This window comes from Phragmites australis, chromosome 16 (genome assembly GCF_958298935.1).
Source record: "Phragmites australis chromosome 16, lpPhrAust1.1, whole genome shotgun sequence".
NCBI classification, from domain to species: domain Eukaryota; kingdom Viridiplantae; phylum Streptophyta; class Magnoliopsida; order Poales; family Poaceae; genus Phragmites; species Phragmites australis.
The window spans coordinates 27564231-27582430 of record NC_084936.1 but is presented as its reverse complement, the minus strand read 5'-3'; the positions used below and the strand labels follow the sequence as shown (position 1 = coordinate 27582430).

At 44.4% G+C, this 18200-nt stretch overlaps 3 protein-coding genes across 4 annotated transcripts; 2 read left to right on the top strand and 1 right to left on the bottom strand.

Annotated features, from left to right (window-relative positions):
• Positions 1–785: 785 nt before the first annotated feature.
• On the bottom strand, positions 786–2011 carry LOC133895199 (uncharacterized). Its single transcript, XM_062335364.1, has 2 exons — positions 1921–2011; positions 786–1801 (listed from the first exon to the last, which is right to left on the bottom strand). Exons 1-2 carry the CDS (start codon positions 2009–2011, stop codon positions 786–788), a joined length of 1107 nt encoding a protein of 368 aa, XP_062191348.1.
• Positions 2012–7135: 5124 nt separating this feature from the next.
• On the top strand, positions 7136–9149 carry LOC133895728 (UDP-glucuronate 4-epimerase 6-like). The gene has a single exon (XM_062336224.1). It carries the CDS (start codon positions 7230–7232, stop codon positions 8667–8669), a length of 1440 nt encoding a protein of 479 aa, XP_062192208.1. The 5' UTR covers positions 7136–7229; the 3' UTR covers positions 8670–9149.
• A 3782-nt stretch (positions 9150–12931) lies between these two features.
• LOC133895316 (uncharacterized) lies at positions 12932–17711 on the top strand. Of its 2 annotated transcripts, none has more exons than XM_062335545.1 (3): positions 12932–13390; positions 15609–16773; positions 16928–17711. In XM_062335545.1, exons 1-3 carry the CDS (start codon positions 13313–13315, stop codon positions 17395–17397), a joined length of 1713 nt encoding a protein of 570 aa, XP_062191529.1. In that variant the 5' UTR covers positions 12932–13312; the 3' UTR covers positions 17398–17711. The 2 variants fall into 2 exon arrangements, with proteins under 2 accessions (XP_062191529.1, XP_062191528.1); XM_062335544.1 differs by having other exon boundaries at positions 15609–16812.
• The last annotated feature ends 489 nt before the right edge of the window (positions 17712–18200 follow it).

Genomic DNA, 18200 nt, shown 5'->3' with positions numbered 1-18200 from the left:
GTCCACGTGCCAAGAGGCCACCAGGCCGCACGCGCTCGAAAGAGGTGGCACAGGGTACTTTGTCCTCTAGTTCTGCTTCAGGGCCCATGACAGAGCTATTTGATCGGCAGTTGGCAATGAAAGAGATGATTGAGAAGGAAAGGGCTAAGAGGTTTGCAGAGTTGATGGATGTTGAGCGGAAGAAGCTCCGGCTTGAGGAGGAGCGTATGCAAATGGAAAAGGAGAAGGAGGAGAGGCACATAATGAACATGGATATTTCACAAATAGATGAGGACCAGCAAGCCTACTACAAGAGTCTCCGGCAGAGCATCATTGCAGGTCGTCGCGCCTCGTCTGGCCCATCTGGCTAATTTGTTTCGGCCTTCACGTTCTCTAATGGTATTGTATGTAAATGATTGTGCTTGCAATATATGACTTCATATGTAGTACTGTTATTCATTTTCCTACAGTATGTGACTTCATATGTAGTATTGTTATTCATTTTTCTGCAATATGTGACTTCATATGTAGTACTGTTATTCATTTTACTGCACTATGTGACTTCACATGTACTTCAAAATTGATGTGTCCTTCTATATTTCGATATATTGACTGCTGTAAAATTTACCTAAACCAATTGGTAGAACATCCACAGCTTGTTAAAATTTTGTTTAGATCCATTGATAAAAGCTGACATACATAGTATGAAATTACATAGCATATTCGACATACTTTCAAACATAATACGCACTGGCAATGGATAACGTAGTAATCATTTTATTTATTGGACTACAATTAAGTTGGGTCTACTCTCCTCCGTGGAGCTGCCAGAGATGCTCCACAAGATCTTCACGAAGCTGGTGATGACCCTGCCTGCTAGTTATTATCCCATACCTGTGTGTAAATGCTTCAATTGAGGGGGTCGAGGTGTGCAACGGCTCCACATGGTTACCAGTACCTTCGTAGACGTGTTCAACTTCATCATCAGGTCTCTCATTTTCGATTATCATGTTGTGCATGATAATGCAGACGATCATGATGTTATGAAGGGTTTCCTGATCCCATATCCTTGTAGCCCCCAAGACTATAGGAAATCGAGACTGTAGGACCCCGAAGGCGTGTTTCACATCCTTCCGTACCGCCGCCTGCTGAACGACGAAGTGTTGCCGCTTCCTCCCAAGCGGACAAGATATGGGCTTCACGAAGGTGGCCCATTCCGGATAGATACCATCTGCAAGGTAGTACCCCATGTTGTACTGGTGTCCATTGATGGAGTATTGTACCTGCGGCGCCACACCAGCGGCAAGGTTGTCGAGGAGATGTGAGCGGTGCAGAACGTTGATATCGTTCAGCGACCCTGGCATGCCAAAGAAGGCATGCCAAATCCACAGGTCTTGCGACGCCACCACCTCTAGAATGATCGTAGGAGAGTTGACGTGGCCGGTGAAAGAACCCGACCACGCTGTCGGACAGTTCTTCCACCTCCAATGCATATAGTCGATGCTTCCCAGCATCCCCGGGAATCCTCTTTGCTCGTTTATAGCAATCAAGCGAGCGGTGTCCTCCTCGTTCGGAGAACGGAGGTACTCATTGCCAAACACCCCGACGACGGCCCGAACAAACCGCCTCATGCTCTCAATGATGGTGGCCTCCTCTAACCGGAGGCACTCATCCAGAGAATCCGCAGGAGCATCGTATGATAGCATACGAAACGCTGCAGTGACTTTTTGCAACGCCGACAGTCCGAGCTCCCCTGCCGCGTTCCTCCTCTGTTGGAACCACGGGTCATGGTCCGCAACTGCCTCCACAATCTTGAGACTTTCTATTCACATACATGTGTTCATAATACTACGCCAAGAGACTTTCTATTCACAATATTACCTGCGGCGGAATATGTAATCGGGGTACACAGGGGGATCGACGAAGTAGTCATTGAACAACCTTTGATGCCCCTCCAGCCGATTCCGCTGGATACGGCGACGTCCCGGCACTGAACCGCCCCAAGCTCCGCGCTATGTTGCCGACGACTCATGGAACGCGGTCACAGTCACAAGGAACAAATTATCTTCCTCATCGGAAGAGCCATTGCCGAAACACAACTCTCTCACGGTCTCCTTCCAGGCTTCGTGACGATCCATTTTTCGCTATCTTGCAAAGTCTGACTACATCATCATCATATAAATAGGGCTAGGATGAGTCTTGTGACGGAAGCCAACGCTATTCCTTCCCCTATAAGCCACCGCACGTGAGCCTTCAGCAGCAAGACTGGAGGCCTTCTTCCTGTCCATCCATAGCACACCAATTCCTTCCACTGCAAGCCACTACTCCTCGGTCTTCCGCAGCAAGATTGGTGACCTTCTTATTGTCCAAGCTAGATTGAAGTGGAGGTCAGGGCATACGATCGTTGCAAACATTCATTTCTATCTCCGTAATTGCAGGGGGCGACACACACATTAGCGCTCATATATTTAATGCAAAATATATTGCGCAAAAAAAATTTATTCCGAATAAATAATTTCCGTGACACTAATTTATACCATACAACATGTCAAAAAATTGCTACGGTAGCGGTTATGGCGGTTGGGAAAAAATTAATTTAATATAAGGGAGAGAAGATAGTGGATGAGATATAAAGTAGCTGCTGGAGATCCTTGGAATGAGGGAAGTTGTAATAGTGATAGGGGATACTATAATAATATTTTTAAAAATAAAAATTTAAAATAACCGTTGAAAATGACCTAATAGCCTGCCCGGTCGCTCGCCGCATTGGCCATGCGGCACATTTGCGACCATGTGAGGCTCTTAAATCAGCAGCAGTAGAAGAACTGTCTGAATCTGAACTGTGACTCTGTGAGCATTCATAATATGCACCGACCCACACAACGATCGATTGGCTTCTCCTTGCCGCTGGCCAACGCCATCGCCACGCATGGTTGACGGTTCCGATGCCTTACGGGCCCAAGCGTCAGTGCAGTTACACCTTCCGATGGAGTATACGCATCCGTACAGCTCACGCATCATGCGGTCAAAAGTCAAAGGAGCGCCGCCCACTCCTCCGCGCCGTTTCCGAGGCGCCATTTACCTCTTCCGCTTGGGCCCACACGTCATTGAGATGCGGGCGATCCGGGAGGCTGCCCGCTCAGGGGTAGCACTGATATGAGGCCACCCCAGTACTTTGTTTGATGTCGAAGAAAGATATTAAGGAATTGATGTTGAAAAATAAAATTTTAATATATATATTGTTAGTTTTTTATCTTAAAGTAATTTACTATCTCATAATCATTTATGACTGTTCAAATAGCTAGTTTATTTTATAAAAAACAAGTTTTTTCTCTCTTATTTTAAATTATTTATCATATCATCTTTTTACTTACACAGACATCTAATTAATATTAAAAAATTAGCACTGAGAGTAGCCTAAGTACAGCTTGGATAAATGAGACAGATGGCCGACATGGCGTAAGTGCTGACCTCTATCGTCAAAACACCATAATTTCCATGGCTACTGCTAATGCCTTATTTATATCCTAGAGGAGAATGCATTATTTATATCCTAGAGGAGAATGCATCCATGTATGCTGATAGCTTCTTAATGTTTTTTAAGATAATTAATTATCTCACAATTATTTAGAATTATTCAAAGTATTAGGTTTTTTTTATAAAAAACAAGTTATTTCTCTCTTCAAATTGCTTGTCACATTGTTTTTTTATTTACTTAGACATCTAATTAATATATTAAAAACCAGTACTAGAAGAGACCCAAGTAAAGTTACTTCGTCCTGCCGTTGTTCTGTCACGAGCAATGGTGACTCTCTCGTCACTCTGAGACTCGGCTACCTAGGCTACGGAGGAGAATCGGATCAGTCTGTAGAATTGAGATATATGATTATAGGGGGTGAATAGATATTTTATATTTTTTTTATAAAATAGATCATCTATTTTTTATTTACCTAACATATCTTAAGAAGAAACTACCATAAAGAGCAATACAGTAAAAAAAAATTCGGCCCAATTTGGAAGTTTCAATTCAAAAATCAAATTTGAAAATCTAATAAAAAGTAGGTCTCATAATTAGAATCGAACACTAGGTTTCACAGAAAACGAATTCATAACTCAACCCCATACATGAATTAGATATTTAGGAGAAACACAAAAACTCAAGGAAATGATCACCGAATGAAAAAAAAACTCTCCAAATTGATGGATTAGAGGTAAACGAATTCAATACTCAATTATATACTTTTGTACTTGAATTTTATGCTTCTAACGACTCGAATATTAACTCTAATAAGATGAAAAAATTCAGCTCAAGCACGAAAACTAAATTCGCAACCGAGATAGAAAACTTGTAAAAAAACAAGTGAACCAATAGAGAGAAACTAAAAGGAGGAGAATTCAAGCATATGTAAAAATATAAACTTTATTACTTTAAAAGATCAGTCATATTTTATACAAATTAAAAAGATTTTTCTCTCAAACCTCACACCTATTGCATAGTTTAAGTACACATTCGTTCTCTTCTCTAAAATCCTAGCACTAAACTCTCAAATAGGTGGCACACGAGGTTCAAGTAGCTGATTCAAACTTTCACATAGCCATACCTCTCTATTTATAGGCCTAATAAATTTGAACTCTAAATTTCCTAACTTATTACTAAAATACTCATCTCTTGTAGTACACTCACACCTACCATCGAGTGTACTTTGGTTCATTTTTTTCTATCCATCGAACGCTCGTGGCGTTTTTATGACTTAGCTTCGTCTCGACGCAAGCTTCGCGATTGTGCCATATACTCCTTCAATCCTCCCACGATTTTGAGGCACAACTGTGAAACCCTCTGTACGCTTCTCAAAGCGTAACTCACCACTTGCTTACACCTTAACAAATGCTCTGATGTCGACATGTGTACTCCGTCTTGCAATCCTGACTGTCGACAAGTCTCTCCCACTTCTGATCCCTCAGACCGTCTTGTCACTTGCACCAATATCTTTTCGTTTGACTTGATCAACATATCGTCTTCATCCTCTGTTTCATATTTTGCTTGATCTTCACGTTTACAACTAGGATCATCCTTGACTCCGTCCAGCCTCCTTAATCGTCCGACATCAAACCCCGCTTGGCTCCAATCACTCACCGTTGACCACCAAATTACATCCGTTACCTGCATATTATGAGACAAACAAATTCATTTTTTAATTTTAACTCCAATTAATTCATAATCAAAACACTCAAACCAAGTTTAAGCAACCTAAAACTCGACAAACCAAAATTAACAAACTTACAAATCACTTATCATATATAAACTAAGACATATTTTAACTTAATTTTTTATAGTTGAAACACGATTGATGATTTAATGATGAACACAGAACATCGTCGTTTGTTTTCAAAATGATAATCACGCGCTAAACTAACGTGACGACAATTTTTTTTTTCTTGCTGGCGAAGTATGGGATCCCTTACTTTCCTTGAAGGGAGAAATGAAAAAAAAGCAAGCGAATTCATGGATCACACCTTTGTCAGTGACTCAGTGGTATCAAAGTATCCCGAGGCTACCAATATACCATCAGCTCGTTCCGTTCCCACAGCTTTCCAAGCTGTCACCCAACTCGGTACTGACGAGTACACTCGTACTGCCATGTTAGTAAAGAGGAAAGGGTCAAGCGGCAAGAAAACAAAGAGGACCTGGATCATCAGTGCTCTCCATGTTATGCTTGCAAGGTATACTATCATCCAATTAGTGGGTAAACAATGGTTAAAGATGAGTGAAGTTGCTTGAGCATTCCTTTTTTAACCCAAAAACAGGGGAACTACATTGATCAAACTAAGAGAGAACCGTGCGGAGCAAAAAGAGAGGGAGAGAGAAACTAAACCACAGAACTCTACAATTGGGGTGAAAATGCCCAAGACTTGCATAATTGTTTCTTCACGAGCGCACCTAATGGCCAATAAATCAAATTTAAACTTCTCGAATTAACCCCGGTTCTACTTGTCTAATTATCACGACGAAGGTTACTAGAGATGAAGAAAATGACCTAGTTATATTATTTTTGTAGTTTTTTATTTCTCAAGATCTCTATGTAATGCGGGGATAAATTTCTTCCAAATTTAATATAATTTCAGTCCTATTTGAAAAAAAATATTTTCATGCACAAATCTTGTGTTCCAAAGGGACACATAAGTGCCTTAGTGTGCTTCCACCACTTGTCCAGGTCTAAACACCTAACGGAGCCACTTCCCAAAATTATACTCCATCCGTTCAAAAATAACATACGTATTTCTTCTGAGCTTGGTATTCGAAGATTTTGATTAAGTTTTTCTAAAAAATATCATTTATAGCTACAAAACCTATATAATATGAAATTATTTTAAATTATGAATCTAGTTGTATAATTTTTATACACTAGATATTCTTATAATTTGATTAAATATTAATTAAGTACACAAAGTTTAATTTTTTCAAAAAAACGCATACTATTTCTAAAGAAAGTGAGTATTTCAACTTCTCCAAAGAAAAAAAAATGCTTAAATGCTCCCAAATGGCAGGGTTCTACTCAGGCTTACAGAGATAGAAAATTATATAAAAACCTTATAATAATAAACAACTAGGTGCATCAATCTTTGCAGAAAGATAATACAATTCCCATTTTCTCACACTCACCTTTAGACAAGGCCAAATGGGGTTGGAAATTAGTACTCCCTCCGTTTCAAAATATTTGATACTATTAACTTTACTATTTAAATTTTGATCATAAATTTTAATCAAATACATATGCAAATAGCTTTAAGCATGTAATATTTATAAAGTTCATTACATGATGAATCTAAAAATACTGTTTTCATTCTACTTAACAAAATATATTAAAATTTATTGTCAGTTAAAGTTTAAACAGTAAAATCAATAGTGCCCGGTATTCTTAAACAAGGTAATACTATAACGCAGTTTTTTCTTATTTTTTAAAAAGAAAAAAAGTAATTCTACTGGGTTGGATACTTGGATTGTGTACCTGGCAAAAGCTGACAAAAACTCACCCATTCCCGCGCACAGCCTCGAGCCTTCACGCGGTGAATTCTGACACACGGACAATGAGGCGACGCGACATGACATCCTCACGCGGTGATCCTCCCGAGCTCACCTCTATATCTCAGGCGCTCGCTCTCAGTCTCAGTCTCAGTCTCCCTCTCCAGCTCACTCGCTCCCCACACCACCGTACTACCAGCTCACCTCCACTCCACCGCACGCCGAGCAGATGCCGGCCACCGTGGTGGACGCGGCCGCCAAGGGCATCAGGCTGGAGAGACACGGGGGCGCCGCGGTGCTGCTTCGGCGCGCGGCGGGCGCCAGGCAGCTCGTGTCGGCGTCCTCCCAGCTGCTCTTCCGCGCCACCGTCCTCGCCACGCTCGCTCTCGTCGTCCTCTTCACCGTGCACTACCCGTCCCTGCTCTCCCACTCCTTCCGCCTCTCCGCTCCTTCCGCGTCGGCGTCGCCGAAGGGGTCGTCGTCGCGGTCCTCGCACCGGAGCCTGCTGGGGTCCGCGGCGTCGTACAGGGGCGCCGCGTGGGAGCGGGAGGTGCGGCGCAGCGCCACGCCGCGGCGGGATGGGGTCATGTCGGTGCTGGTCACGGGCGCCGCGGGATTCGTGGGGGCGCACTGCTCGCTGGCGCTGCGTGCGCGCGGGGACGGCGTGCTCGGGCTGGACAACTTCAACTCGTACTACGACCCCTCGCTGAAGCGCGCGCGGCAGCGGCTGCTCGCGTCGCGCGGGGTGGTGGTGCTCGACGCCGACATCAACGACGCCTCGCTGCTGGAGCGGCTCTTCGCCGCGGTGCCGTTCACGCACGTGCTGCACCTCGCCGCACAGGCCGGCGTCCGGTACGCGATGCGCGCGCCGCAGACGTACGTCGCGTCCAACGTGGCCGGCCTGGTCAGCCTCTTCGAGGTCGCGGCCAAGCACGCCGACCCGCAGCCGGCGATCGTGTGGGCGTCGTCCTCGTCCGTGTACGGCCTCAACACCGACGCGCCATTCTCCGAGGAGCACCGCACGGACCGGCCCGCGTCGCTGTACGCGGCGACCAAGAAGGCCGGCGAGGCCATCGCGCACGCGTACAACCACATCTACGGCCTCTCCATCACCAGCCTCCGGTTCTTCACCGTCTACGGGCCGTGGGGCCGCCCCGACATGGCCTACTTCTTCTTCGCCCGCAGCATCGTCGACGGCGAGCCCATCACGCTCTTCCGCGCCGCCGACGGCACCGACGCCCGCCGCGACTTCACCTACATCGACGACGTCGTCAAGGGCTGCCTCGGCGCGCTCGACACGGCCGGCAAGAGCACCGGCTCCAAGTCGGGCAAGAAGCGCGGGCCCGCGCCCCTCCGCGTGTACAACCTCGGGAACACCTCGCCGGTGCCCGTCACCCGCATGGTCTCCATCCTCGAGAAGCTCCTCGGCAAGAAGGCGCACAAGCGCGTCGTCACAATGCCGAGCAACGGCGACGTGCCGTTCACGCACGCCAACGTCAGCCACGCCGCTCGCGACTTCGGCTACCGCCCCGCCACCTCGCTCGAGGCCGGCCTCCGGCATTTCGTCGACTGGTTCGTGCAGTACTACAAGCTGGACACCAAAGGCGTCACCATCCCCGCCGGCAAGCACACCAAGAGGAAATCCATGGCCATGTCCGCAGCATCGTGAGGAGCCAAGCCGCGTGTCCCCCGGCCCAGCCGTCCACCAAGTGTGTATTCTCATGTCCCTGGAGGCTAGCTAGCATTGTTTTGTAACTTTGTAAGTGCTTATTGTTTAAGCCTTACAGCTTTGTTTCTTCATGATGCTGCCATGCTAGTGCTTAGCGGCAAGGGAAAGGATCCATGGCTAAATTAAGCTTAAGAAAAAGTAGAAAAAAAGATGGGGGTATAGATAGATAACAGAGCAAAGCAAAGGAGCCATGGCTGAACAAGGATGAGGTCATCGGCTCCCTACTAGTATCTAATTCTTTTTTCATTGTCACCTGTGAAACATGTCAAGAACTCAAGATGCTGTGCCTGATGTCAATCCAAGCGGTTGCAGGCTGCCAAAACAACATTGTTTAAGTTTTGGCGGTGGACTTGATGCAACTTCTGCATTTTCCCATGGATATATAAACCTGTGCAATTTTGGGCACTGCACTTGCCCTTTTGTTTGTGGTTCTCTGAACCAGGGTATCTTACCGCGTGTGGAGTGTTTGTGCATTCGGTTCTGAATTTTGTTGCAATGCCAATGCGTGTGAGGCACAATGCGTGTGAGGCAGCTGGCTGGTGAGACTGGACATGGAATGAATTTGTTTGGGCATTGGTACAGCTCCTTTTTAGCATAGTACAGTCGGTTTCTTGTCCTTTTGCAACTATTCCAAGATAATTGATCAATTCCAACAGCAACTCAGCAATTCTTGCAAGACCAATAGAATGGCAGGGTGTGAGTGTGAATCGAGTGTCACAAGGCTACAGAAGGCAGCATTTGCTGCCTTTGCAGTGCTTGGCCTATGCGGACACCTGGCTACTCTTCGTTTGGAGCGTGGATTCCGATGGGAATTGAACTGTATTATCTGCACACAAAAAAAATCGACTAACTGTATTATCTGCATTCCAAACAGGCATTGTTGCATCAGTAGTAGTAAAACAGGCATTGTTGCTAGGACTGGCTAGTTTTGTTGTTACTGTGTGAGGACCTTTGTCCCCATGGAAATGGTGAGCTGGAGGATTAAGCAGACTTTGACTTGCATCAGCATGAGGTTAGGAAGGTGTTGACCTCATCCTAACTCTGGTCCCCTTGTGCCTCATGACTTGCAAATTCTGAACTTAGTTGTCTCCCTTTCACTTTTCACTAACAAAAGAGCCATGGATGCGGCCCAGCTGTACGTATCTGTATGTCCTGAGATTGCAAGTTTGCAACTTGTCTTTGCATTTTTTTATTGGATTCTGACTACTGATTTCTCACCCCATGTGTTTTTTATTTCTTCTAACTTATGTGATAAATAGGTTTGTCTGTGCATCATTGGAAATTCATTAGATTGTGAACAGTGGCCAGCAGCCAACCCCCTGAACCATAAATCAGAGAATTGGTTCGTGAATTCAATTTTGATGGTACTGGCTACTATTGCTTATAACTTCCAGAGGACATTGAAGCTTTTATCAGGACAGGCGAAGACTTAACCATATGGTTCCTGCACATCCAGGACGCATATAGGAATAACTGAATAACTGAATATGGAGTGCATGTATGCCTTTTCTTTTTCTTCCATGAAAAACCTAGTGACAAAGCATCGTACCAATTCCAGAACACCACGGCCAAACATTTGGACATGCACTTCAGTCGACAGCGGCAAAAAAAGGACTAGATTGGAGCTGTTCTTTTCTTTTTCGCTCTTTCTTTCGTTTCGGTAGCTATCCCTTGCGATTCAAGCAATGCATCGATCATTGGATGCGAATGAGCTCAAGATTTTCGCTTTTCATCATGAGATCTTGGACGAGATGGATCAGACAACACGATTTGATCAAGGATATCTAGATGTAAGGCAGCCATCACCGAGGTTTCTCATTATTTGCCTGACCCGTTTCTTTTACCCTGCCTTTTTCTTTGTGCCGCACAAGAAGCTTTATTACCTGGCTGAACTGCTTCCACCGACTAATTCAGGACCTCGTTTTGTGATCTTTCTTTTTTCTTTTTTGTGTGACCACTTGATCTTTGAGAACGTGCATGGTTAATGGCATTGTGCATGTAGCACAGTAGGTCAACTCATTCATGGAAAGCATGTCAATCACATAGGATGAGCACGATACGCCGCACTGAGGTGGGAACTCTGAACATTTTGCCGGGCAGAATGCGTGCGACGGTGCGAGCATTGCCATCCATGAGTGTCACTCGTCCAAGAGAGTTGAAAGGCCCATTCGTCATCATGGTAAATATGGGCTAGGTACGGTTCAGACTGAGAATTTTTTTATATATTTTAATTAAAAAATTACAGAAATATGCGTCAATTTTAGAAAATTTCAAAAATATAAACTTGCCGCTCGTTCAGCTGGCGAGAAGTTAAAATTACCCACTAAACATGCATGATATTTAAAAATCGCTCCTGAAAAGGTGATTTGTTGTTAGAGAGCGAGAAGAGGCCTTTGGTGACCGTCACCTTGACTGCCACCACAACCTAAAACTTATCACTCGTTGCACGGGCAATAAGTCAAAAATCTCCTATCCAATGGACGACAACGGTCAGCCACTAAAATCTCTCATCTAGTGGACGACAACGGTCGGTCACGCCCCACTCCCTTGGTGGGACGTAGCAAAACCTATTGCCGATGCCTATAGAAAGCCAAGAGAGGCTTATTTTTCGGCTTGCTACAGTTGGGAGCTCCTAAACATTCAAAAAAGAAACATGAGGAAAGGAGAGGAGAGGAGGAGCGGCAAAGCTCTGTAGGATTTGACCTTTGTTGGTGGTAAGTAACATAATCTTGTTTTTTTTTTTTTTCATTTGCAAAACCGGTTAGTTTAGTTATCATACCTTTGGTGGGAGTACTTCTCGTTCATTGGATGGGTGAGAAGTGCCCTGCTACCCTCTCATATCTACTCTGGTTTCTACATGAACCTATCACTCGTTCAGTGGGCGATTTTAACTTCTCGCCCATTAAACGGATGACAAGTGTATAGTTTTTATAATTTTCCAAAATAGACGTATATTTCTGTAATTTTTTTAATTTAAAAATATATAAGAAAAAAAAAATCTCAGACTGACACCCACCCTATCAAGAATCGGACTACCCAAGCCCTCGTATGGCCTCTCGTTGCACACAGTCCCGACTGATCAAGATTGGGAAACTCTTCTTGTCTCGAGAAAAAAAAAAATGGGCCCCAACCACGCTCTGTTTCAATCGAAGCCTATCACATTTGGCAAACGGTTCTAGTACAAGTTGGCAATCTGAAGTAAGGCTAGCCAACTGGACCGAGCTAAATTGGCCAACACGGCATAATAAGTCAGGTCATGCCTGGGCTGAAATCTCAGCACGGCACGACCCGACTAAACCACCCCACCCTCAGTGACCTCGACCCCTCACCACCCCGTCACCCTGTCCCGCCTCGCCTTGCTGCCACCCTATCGTGCATCGTCGTGCCCGTCGGTCGATCGTGCCTTAATCGTGCCCAAACTGACTCGACATAACACGGTGTCTCATAGGCCTTACCGTGGACCGAGCCTCCGGCGCATGAACCGGCATGTCAGGCCTTGTTCCATAGTCGGCCTGATGGGCCATGCCCTTGCCCGAGCCAGGCCAGGCCGTCAAGCCCGCTTGACCAGGTCTGATCCGGAGCACACAGCGCAGGAAACGAGTCAACAAACGAAATCGCGTGCGTGCATGGCCGCATTCACGGTCCGACACCTGTCGCCGAAATGGGCACGCAACCACGAGAACACGGTCCACCTTGCTCCCTCCCTCCCCACCCACTTCCGCTTCGGGCGTGCGAACTGCGTAGCAACCAACCAGACAGACAGAGCACCAGAGCAGAGTCGAACCGACCACCAATCTCCCCGCGATCGGCGGAGATCCGCGTGGGATTCGCTCGTCCTGCGCGCGCCGCCGGTGGGATCCCGCCGTTGCCCGATCTGGTCGCTCGGGAATCTGTTTCTGCTGCTGCCGTTTTGCACCGAGCCCTCCGGATTGGAGGGGGAGGCTTCCCGGAGTTTGGACTTCCTTTTTGACCAAAACGGGGCTTCTCGCGGCGTTTCGATCCGATATAGCGAGGAGAAACTGCTGCGGGAGGCTCCCGCTCGGCCGATCCCGCTCCTGCTACTTTCTGGAAGCTTCTACGGTGTACTGCTCTCGGTGGCTGCGTTGTGCTGCGCTCCGCGTTGATGCGCTGCGTCTCCGGCGCTGCTGCTGCGGTAGGCGGAGCAGGAGCATACGGAGAAATTGGTGCTTCTGATCGCGGCGCCGGGCCCGGGCTGTCGTTCCACCTGCTGTGGCTGTGGGTGGGGATCGGCGGTGGGGGGTGAGCAGATGGAAGAGGACTGCACTTACTGCTCTTGACAACGCCTGGATTGGATTTTGTTCCACCTAGAGAGTAGGAGTCGATTAGGAAGTTGAATTGCTGGATCGCCGCAGTGCGCAGGCAGCTACGGAATCTGGAGTTGCTTCGAGTATTTGGGGATTGTGTATCGCAGATTGAAGAGTTGTGTGCTGCTCCAGCTTCGCCGAAGGTGCTACGAACTGGGATATGGTGTATGAGAACGAATTTGGCTACCTTTCTGGAGAGCTGGTTGAACTATCCTGCCAGAGATTTAGTCAAGTGGTTGATTTGTGAGAGGCGGCACGATGTCGCGGTGCTTCCCGTTCCCGCCGCCAGGGTATGAGGCAAGGCTGAGGAGTGAAGACAAGGATCTGCTGAAAAAGGTTCATGCCTTGTGCCTTGAAATCACTTGCCAAAGTAGACTGCATTTTTATTCACAAAACTAGGTTGTTGTTAGAGTAACTAGGTAGTGAATGAGCATACTTGAAGAGAGAAGAGAACCACCCTTACTGTCTGGATATTTGAGAATTTGCACTTACCATATTGATGCCAGCTTTTGTCCTGTAATTTATCACAAGAAAGGCGCATAGTTCATAGTGAAACAACATATTTAGCATTCATGAATATGAGGAGATGATGATTCTATTGAACCACCCAACTATACTTACTCTACCAAATGCTCTTTGCTGAATCAAATATTGAGAGGGAAAACATTGTAAACATTAAAAATGGCTATATTTTGGGAAAACTCACAATAGGCTGTATGTTTAAAGCAGTATTAACAGATCACTAGTTTTGCAAGCGTTAGATATCACAAAGCATGAAGAGAAAATTACCACTATGTTTTGGACGGGAAAAAACTGCTGGGAAGGACCCTACTTCTTGATCCCTTATCCTGATATTGTTTGTTTTCTATTAATTTATCGAAAAGGTCGGGGGCTCTACATTTTACCTTAAAAATAGAAATGTATGAAGGTTGGGAAAATTGGGAATATGGTTCTCTTCTGTAATCTAGGTAGGGATGTATAGTTGTTTTTTCATAGCAACACTCTTTCTTGTGTCTGAGAGTTATGTTGACATGATCTGTGTATTGCATAACAGTGCATCTTATGGTATTTGTAACATTTTCTTCTGAAACTTGGTGTTAATGACTGAAACTACAAAGAATAATTTATATTCATATAGAATTGTACAATTTAGACATACAGTTATATTTCAAATTCTTATATTATTCACATCTTTGTATAACTAATACGTGCTATCATATGCTATGATAAACAATATTCTTTTACATAAGTATTTCATATGCCTCAGCTGTGCTGGATAATTTAGAAATACTTCTTGTTATTCTGCACATCCGTATGCACCACATCCCTATGCATTATTTTTTGTTAGAGTATTTGGTTATCTACTGTATGAAAACCACCGTTCTACAGAAAGACTTGATCTGAACTTTTGCAGTATTCTTCACAATATTTTTTGCTGTGTACTAAGATGTTAGAGATAAACTACACGGAAACAATTGATCTACCGAAACAACGCGCGTGAGAGATCACAAACGACACTGGAGACACGATATTTGTTGACGAGATTCAGGTGAAGTTTATACCCCTGGGCATGACTACGGATGCTCCTCCCCACAGTTGCAACACCTGCCACCTGGGGTCCCAGTAGAACCGCCGGCACCCCCATGTGAGCCTGTCGTCATGATGGTTGCAACAACAATCCTCTCATATTTATGAGAAGGCCATATACCGCTAACACAAGTACACAACTACAAATATTCGACACAATTACAATTGTTGGAATAATGCCACATTGGTTGTGGAAGGGCAATGCATCCAACTTAAAAGAGGAGAGCACCTCACCTCATTGGCTAACTTTTGGAGTCTAGAAAAATCCTTTCAATTGTACAATTGGTATCAGAGTCTGGTCCACAAGATGCGGTCACGATGGGCACGAGTGTGCGTGAAGGTTTGATGGACCGTGTGTGCCGGTGGGGCATGGCCTGAGGGACCGTCGCTGTATGGTGAAGAGCTGAGGGGCACCAATATGTGGGGGGGGGGGGAGATTGTTGGAAAACTCCTACAACGGCTGTGGAAGAGTAATGCACTCAACTTAAAAGGGGGAGCACCTCACCTCATTGGCTAGCTTTTAGGGTGTACAAAGGTCATTTCGATCCTACATAAAACTTTACCTGAATGGTGCCATCAGTTCCTTGTAAATTTCTAAACCTTTCATAGGCTATGACTTGTTCCTGCTTTCTACTATTACCGCACCTTGCTACTGTGGTTGAGTTAACCTGGAAGTACTACTTGGAATAAGTTTTCCGTGTGATCTGCGTGAGCAGATTTTGGTTTGTATCTTAAATCCTGATTCAGATGTATTTCAGCATACCCTCAACCATCAAGCCTGAAATAACATACAAGTCCCGGTTAAGACCCCTCTGTAATACGATGATGATCATGTCTAAAAACACAATGAGGTCTTGTAATATTTTCTTAGCATGTACCAAAGAGCTAGGGAGAATGATCAGTATTGAATGTGTGCATCCTTAATTCTGCATATTGAATTCTATTGAATATGTGCCACTTTTTTCAGGAAAAGCGCAAGGAGAAGAAGCACAAAAAGGACAAGCACAGGGAAAAAAGAGAAAGAAAAGAAAAGAATAGAGATCATAGGAAAGATAAGCGCAACAAGAAGCACAAAAGAGAGAAACGTAGAGAGAAGAGAAAGAACAGGGACAGAGATAAAGACAAAAGTCAAACTTTGGAACAAGAAACTCAGAAGAATTATGACCTTGGCAATAGAAAGCCTGGAGAAAGAGTACAGAATGAAGCAGTCAAACATATTAAACCTACAGATGAGTTGGTTACCCAAATTTTTGGTCATGCAAGCCACAAATGTAATAATGCTAGAGAGTTGCTCCATGGGAGCACTGATAGCATTGGTGCTACAGGTTCTAAAGAGAAGGAATGGAATTCTCTCAGTAGAATGGTCAAGAAATCTGCACAGGCAACACAAGACAATCATGGGATGGTACAAAAGAGTGATAGTATCCCTCATGCCAATAAAAAAGGAATGAGAAGGGGTGTTGATTCTAAAACTAGAATAAAGAATGGGAAGAGCCTTCAAGTTGGGTCTCCTGAAAAGCATTCCAGTAGAAAGCCCAATTGTAATGGAGTAGACCTGCCGCAGGATAATTCGGATACACAAAGAAGATCTGAAGGCGGACATATTACTAGCACAGTTGTATCAGCTGCAGGGAGACAAGCAAATGGCAGAATTACGCCAAGCCCAGATACTTTGCAGATAGCAGAAGAAATGGGACAGTATCCAGAGATTTCTGCCCATTCTGCAAATGGGAAAAGTGACAGAATTAGCACCAAAGGTATGATGGGGAAGGAAAATCAAAGTGCTAACAATTGCCATGGCAAGATGGATCAGCAATTCGTACGAAGTAAAGATGGAGCAGTTGAAGGGAAGGCAAAAACTGAAGAGTTAAGAACTAATTATTGTAAGGGTGTTAAAGGCAAAGATAGAGACCTGGGTGTAAAGAAAAGAAAGACCGAATACAAAACTAAACAGAAGGAAATGAAGAAAAATGGTAATGTAAATGAGCAGAAACACGAAGATCTTGGTGCGCTTGGTGCAAGCAAGAATAAAGTAGATGATCTGATGCACTTGGCCTGTCTTAATGAGCAGAAGTTTGGTTCTGACGATATCAAGAAAAGAAAAGGCTTGGATGCTAATAGGTCTCCACATCGTGAGTTCCTTTTCTCTCCCTCTCCCTTTCTTTTTTATGGTGAGTTCCTTTTCAATAGAGTGGCCGATGAGCATTTAGTCCTTCATAGCGCATAAGCATATAATGTAGTCGTATATCTATTTTATTTAGAGTCTCATTTGCAATATGTTGACAGAACACAGCATGAGAACGGCTAAGCTGCCAAGGATGTCTCCTACCAATCTTACTTGTATGGATGAGGAAATATTGCAGCGTTCTCAGGGCATCACAACTTATTCTGCTACAGAACTAGTTGGCACAAATACTTGCAATATAGATCAGCATAAGCCTCAAGGTAGCTATAACATCACTGGCCCTCATTATTCGGAGGAACACATAGCTTCAGTTTCTCCATCTGGTTATGAGAGTAACAAAGGTTATCTGAAGCAACCTCACCCTGATACCAAGTATCTGAGCCAAGTGCACTCCATACCTTCAACGGAGGACTTTCCAGAGTACATTGATCAGGACTGGCTGTTCCCTGAGGATCATGTTGAGTGGAAAACAGCGAAATCTGAGGCTGCAGAATCGTGCCAAGTCTGGTCTGATGCACAGCTGATTGATACTGCTGGTGTAGTTGCTTTGCCTTACGTTGTTCCTTTGTGATGGCACTCCAGTGACACATGGCGAATCGGCAACTGCAATTTGAGTTATGATCTGAAGGCGCAGAAGATGGGTTCGCCTGATTGGTTTGCAGCTATATTGTGCTGCACATCAGGTTCAGTTCATTCTCTAGCAAGCTCTTTGTTGGAAGTGTTGTTGTCTGTGCTGTATCATACCATTCTGTACGAAACGAACAATTGGATTGAGCTGCAAGTGTTTTACTGATTTTGATTTGTGATATGTAAATTGCTCTCGTACAGAATGTATACAGGGGAAAGGAAGCGAAACATGGAAAATAGCACATATTTGAAAGTCTACTCATACCCTGTTCTTAGCTTATTATTAATTGTTATGCTTGACATAGCTTTTACCTGACTTGGCAGCTCAGGTTTATTGTGTTCAGTTGCAATTTGTATAAGTAAACACCAAGGTTCAATCTAGTGACTTGTTGACAACATGTTATGTTGAGCTATAACAAAAACTGTTTACCACACTTGGCAAATCATTCAACTACTCCCTTTGATCATAAATACATATTATTTTGAAAAATGTTGGATCAACCTTTTAAAACTTTAACTAACAATAGTTTTTAAAATATTTAGTTTGGAAATCTAAAATCATATACGTAGATTTGTCTTGAAAAATACTTTCATAATATCATAAATTTAATAGATTTTATAAATATATTCTAATAGAAAATAGTGATCAAAACTATACATTGAAACATTTTTTTAGGTGATAATTCAACTAACTAATTCTACAAAACGCTGAGGCACCAGGGAGCTGTAAAAAAACTATTGGGCCCT

Excerpts from the sequence above, each read along its gene's own strand:
- LOC133895316 (XM_062335544.1), top strand. The coding sequence starts at position 13,313 with ATGTCGCGGTGCTTCCCGTTCCCGCCGCCAGGGTATGAGGCAAGGCTG. Across the intron at positions 13,391-15,608 it reads ACAAGGATCTGCTGAAAAAG|GAAAAGCGCAAGGAGAAGAA; the intron begins GTTCATGCCTTG and ends CACTTTTTTCAG. Across the intron at positions 16,813-16,927 it reads CTCTCCCTTTCTTTTTTATG|AACACAGCATGAGAACGGCT; the intron begins GTGAGTTCCTTT and ends ATATGTTGACAG.
- LOC133895199 (XM_062335364.1), bottom strand. The coding sequence starts at position 2,011 with ATGAGTCGTCGGCAACATAGCGCGGAGCTTGGGGCGGTTCAGTGCCGG. Across the intron at positions 1,802-1,920 it reads CGGCTGGAGGGGCATCAAAG|AAAGTCTCAAGATTGTGGAG; the intron begins GTTGTTCAATGA and ends GTATGTGAATAG.
- LOC133895728 (XM_062336224.1), top strand. The coding sequence starts at position 7,230 with ATGCCGGCCACCGTGGTGGACGCGGCCGCCAAGGGCATCAGGCTGGAG.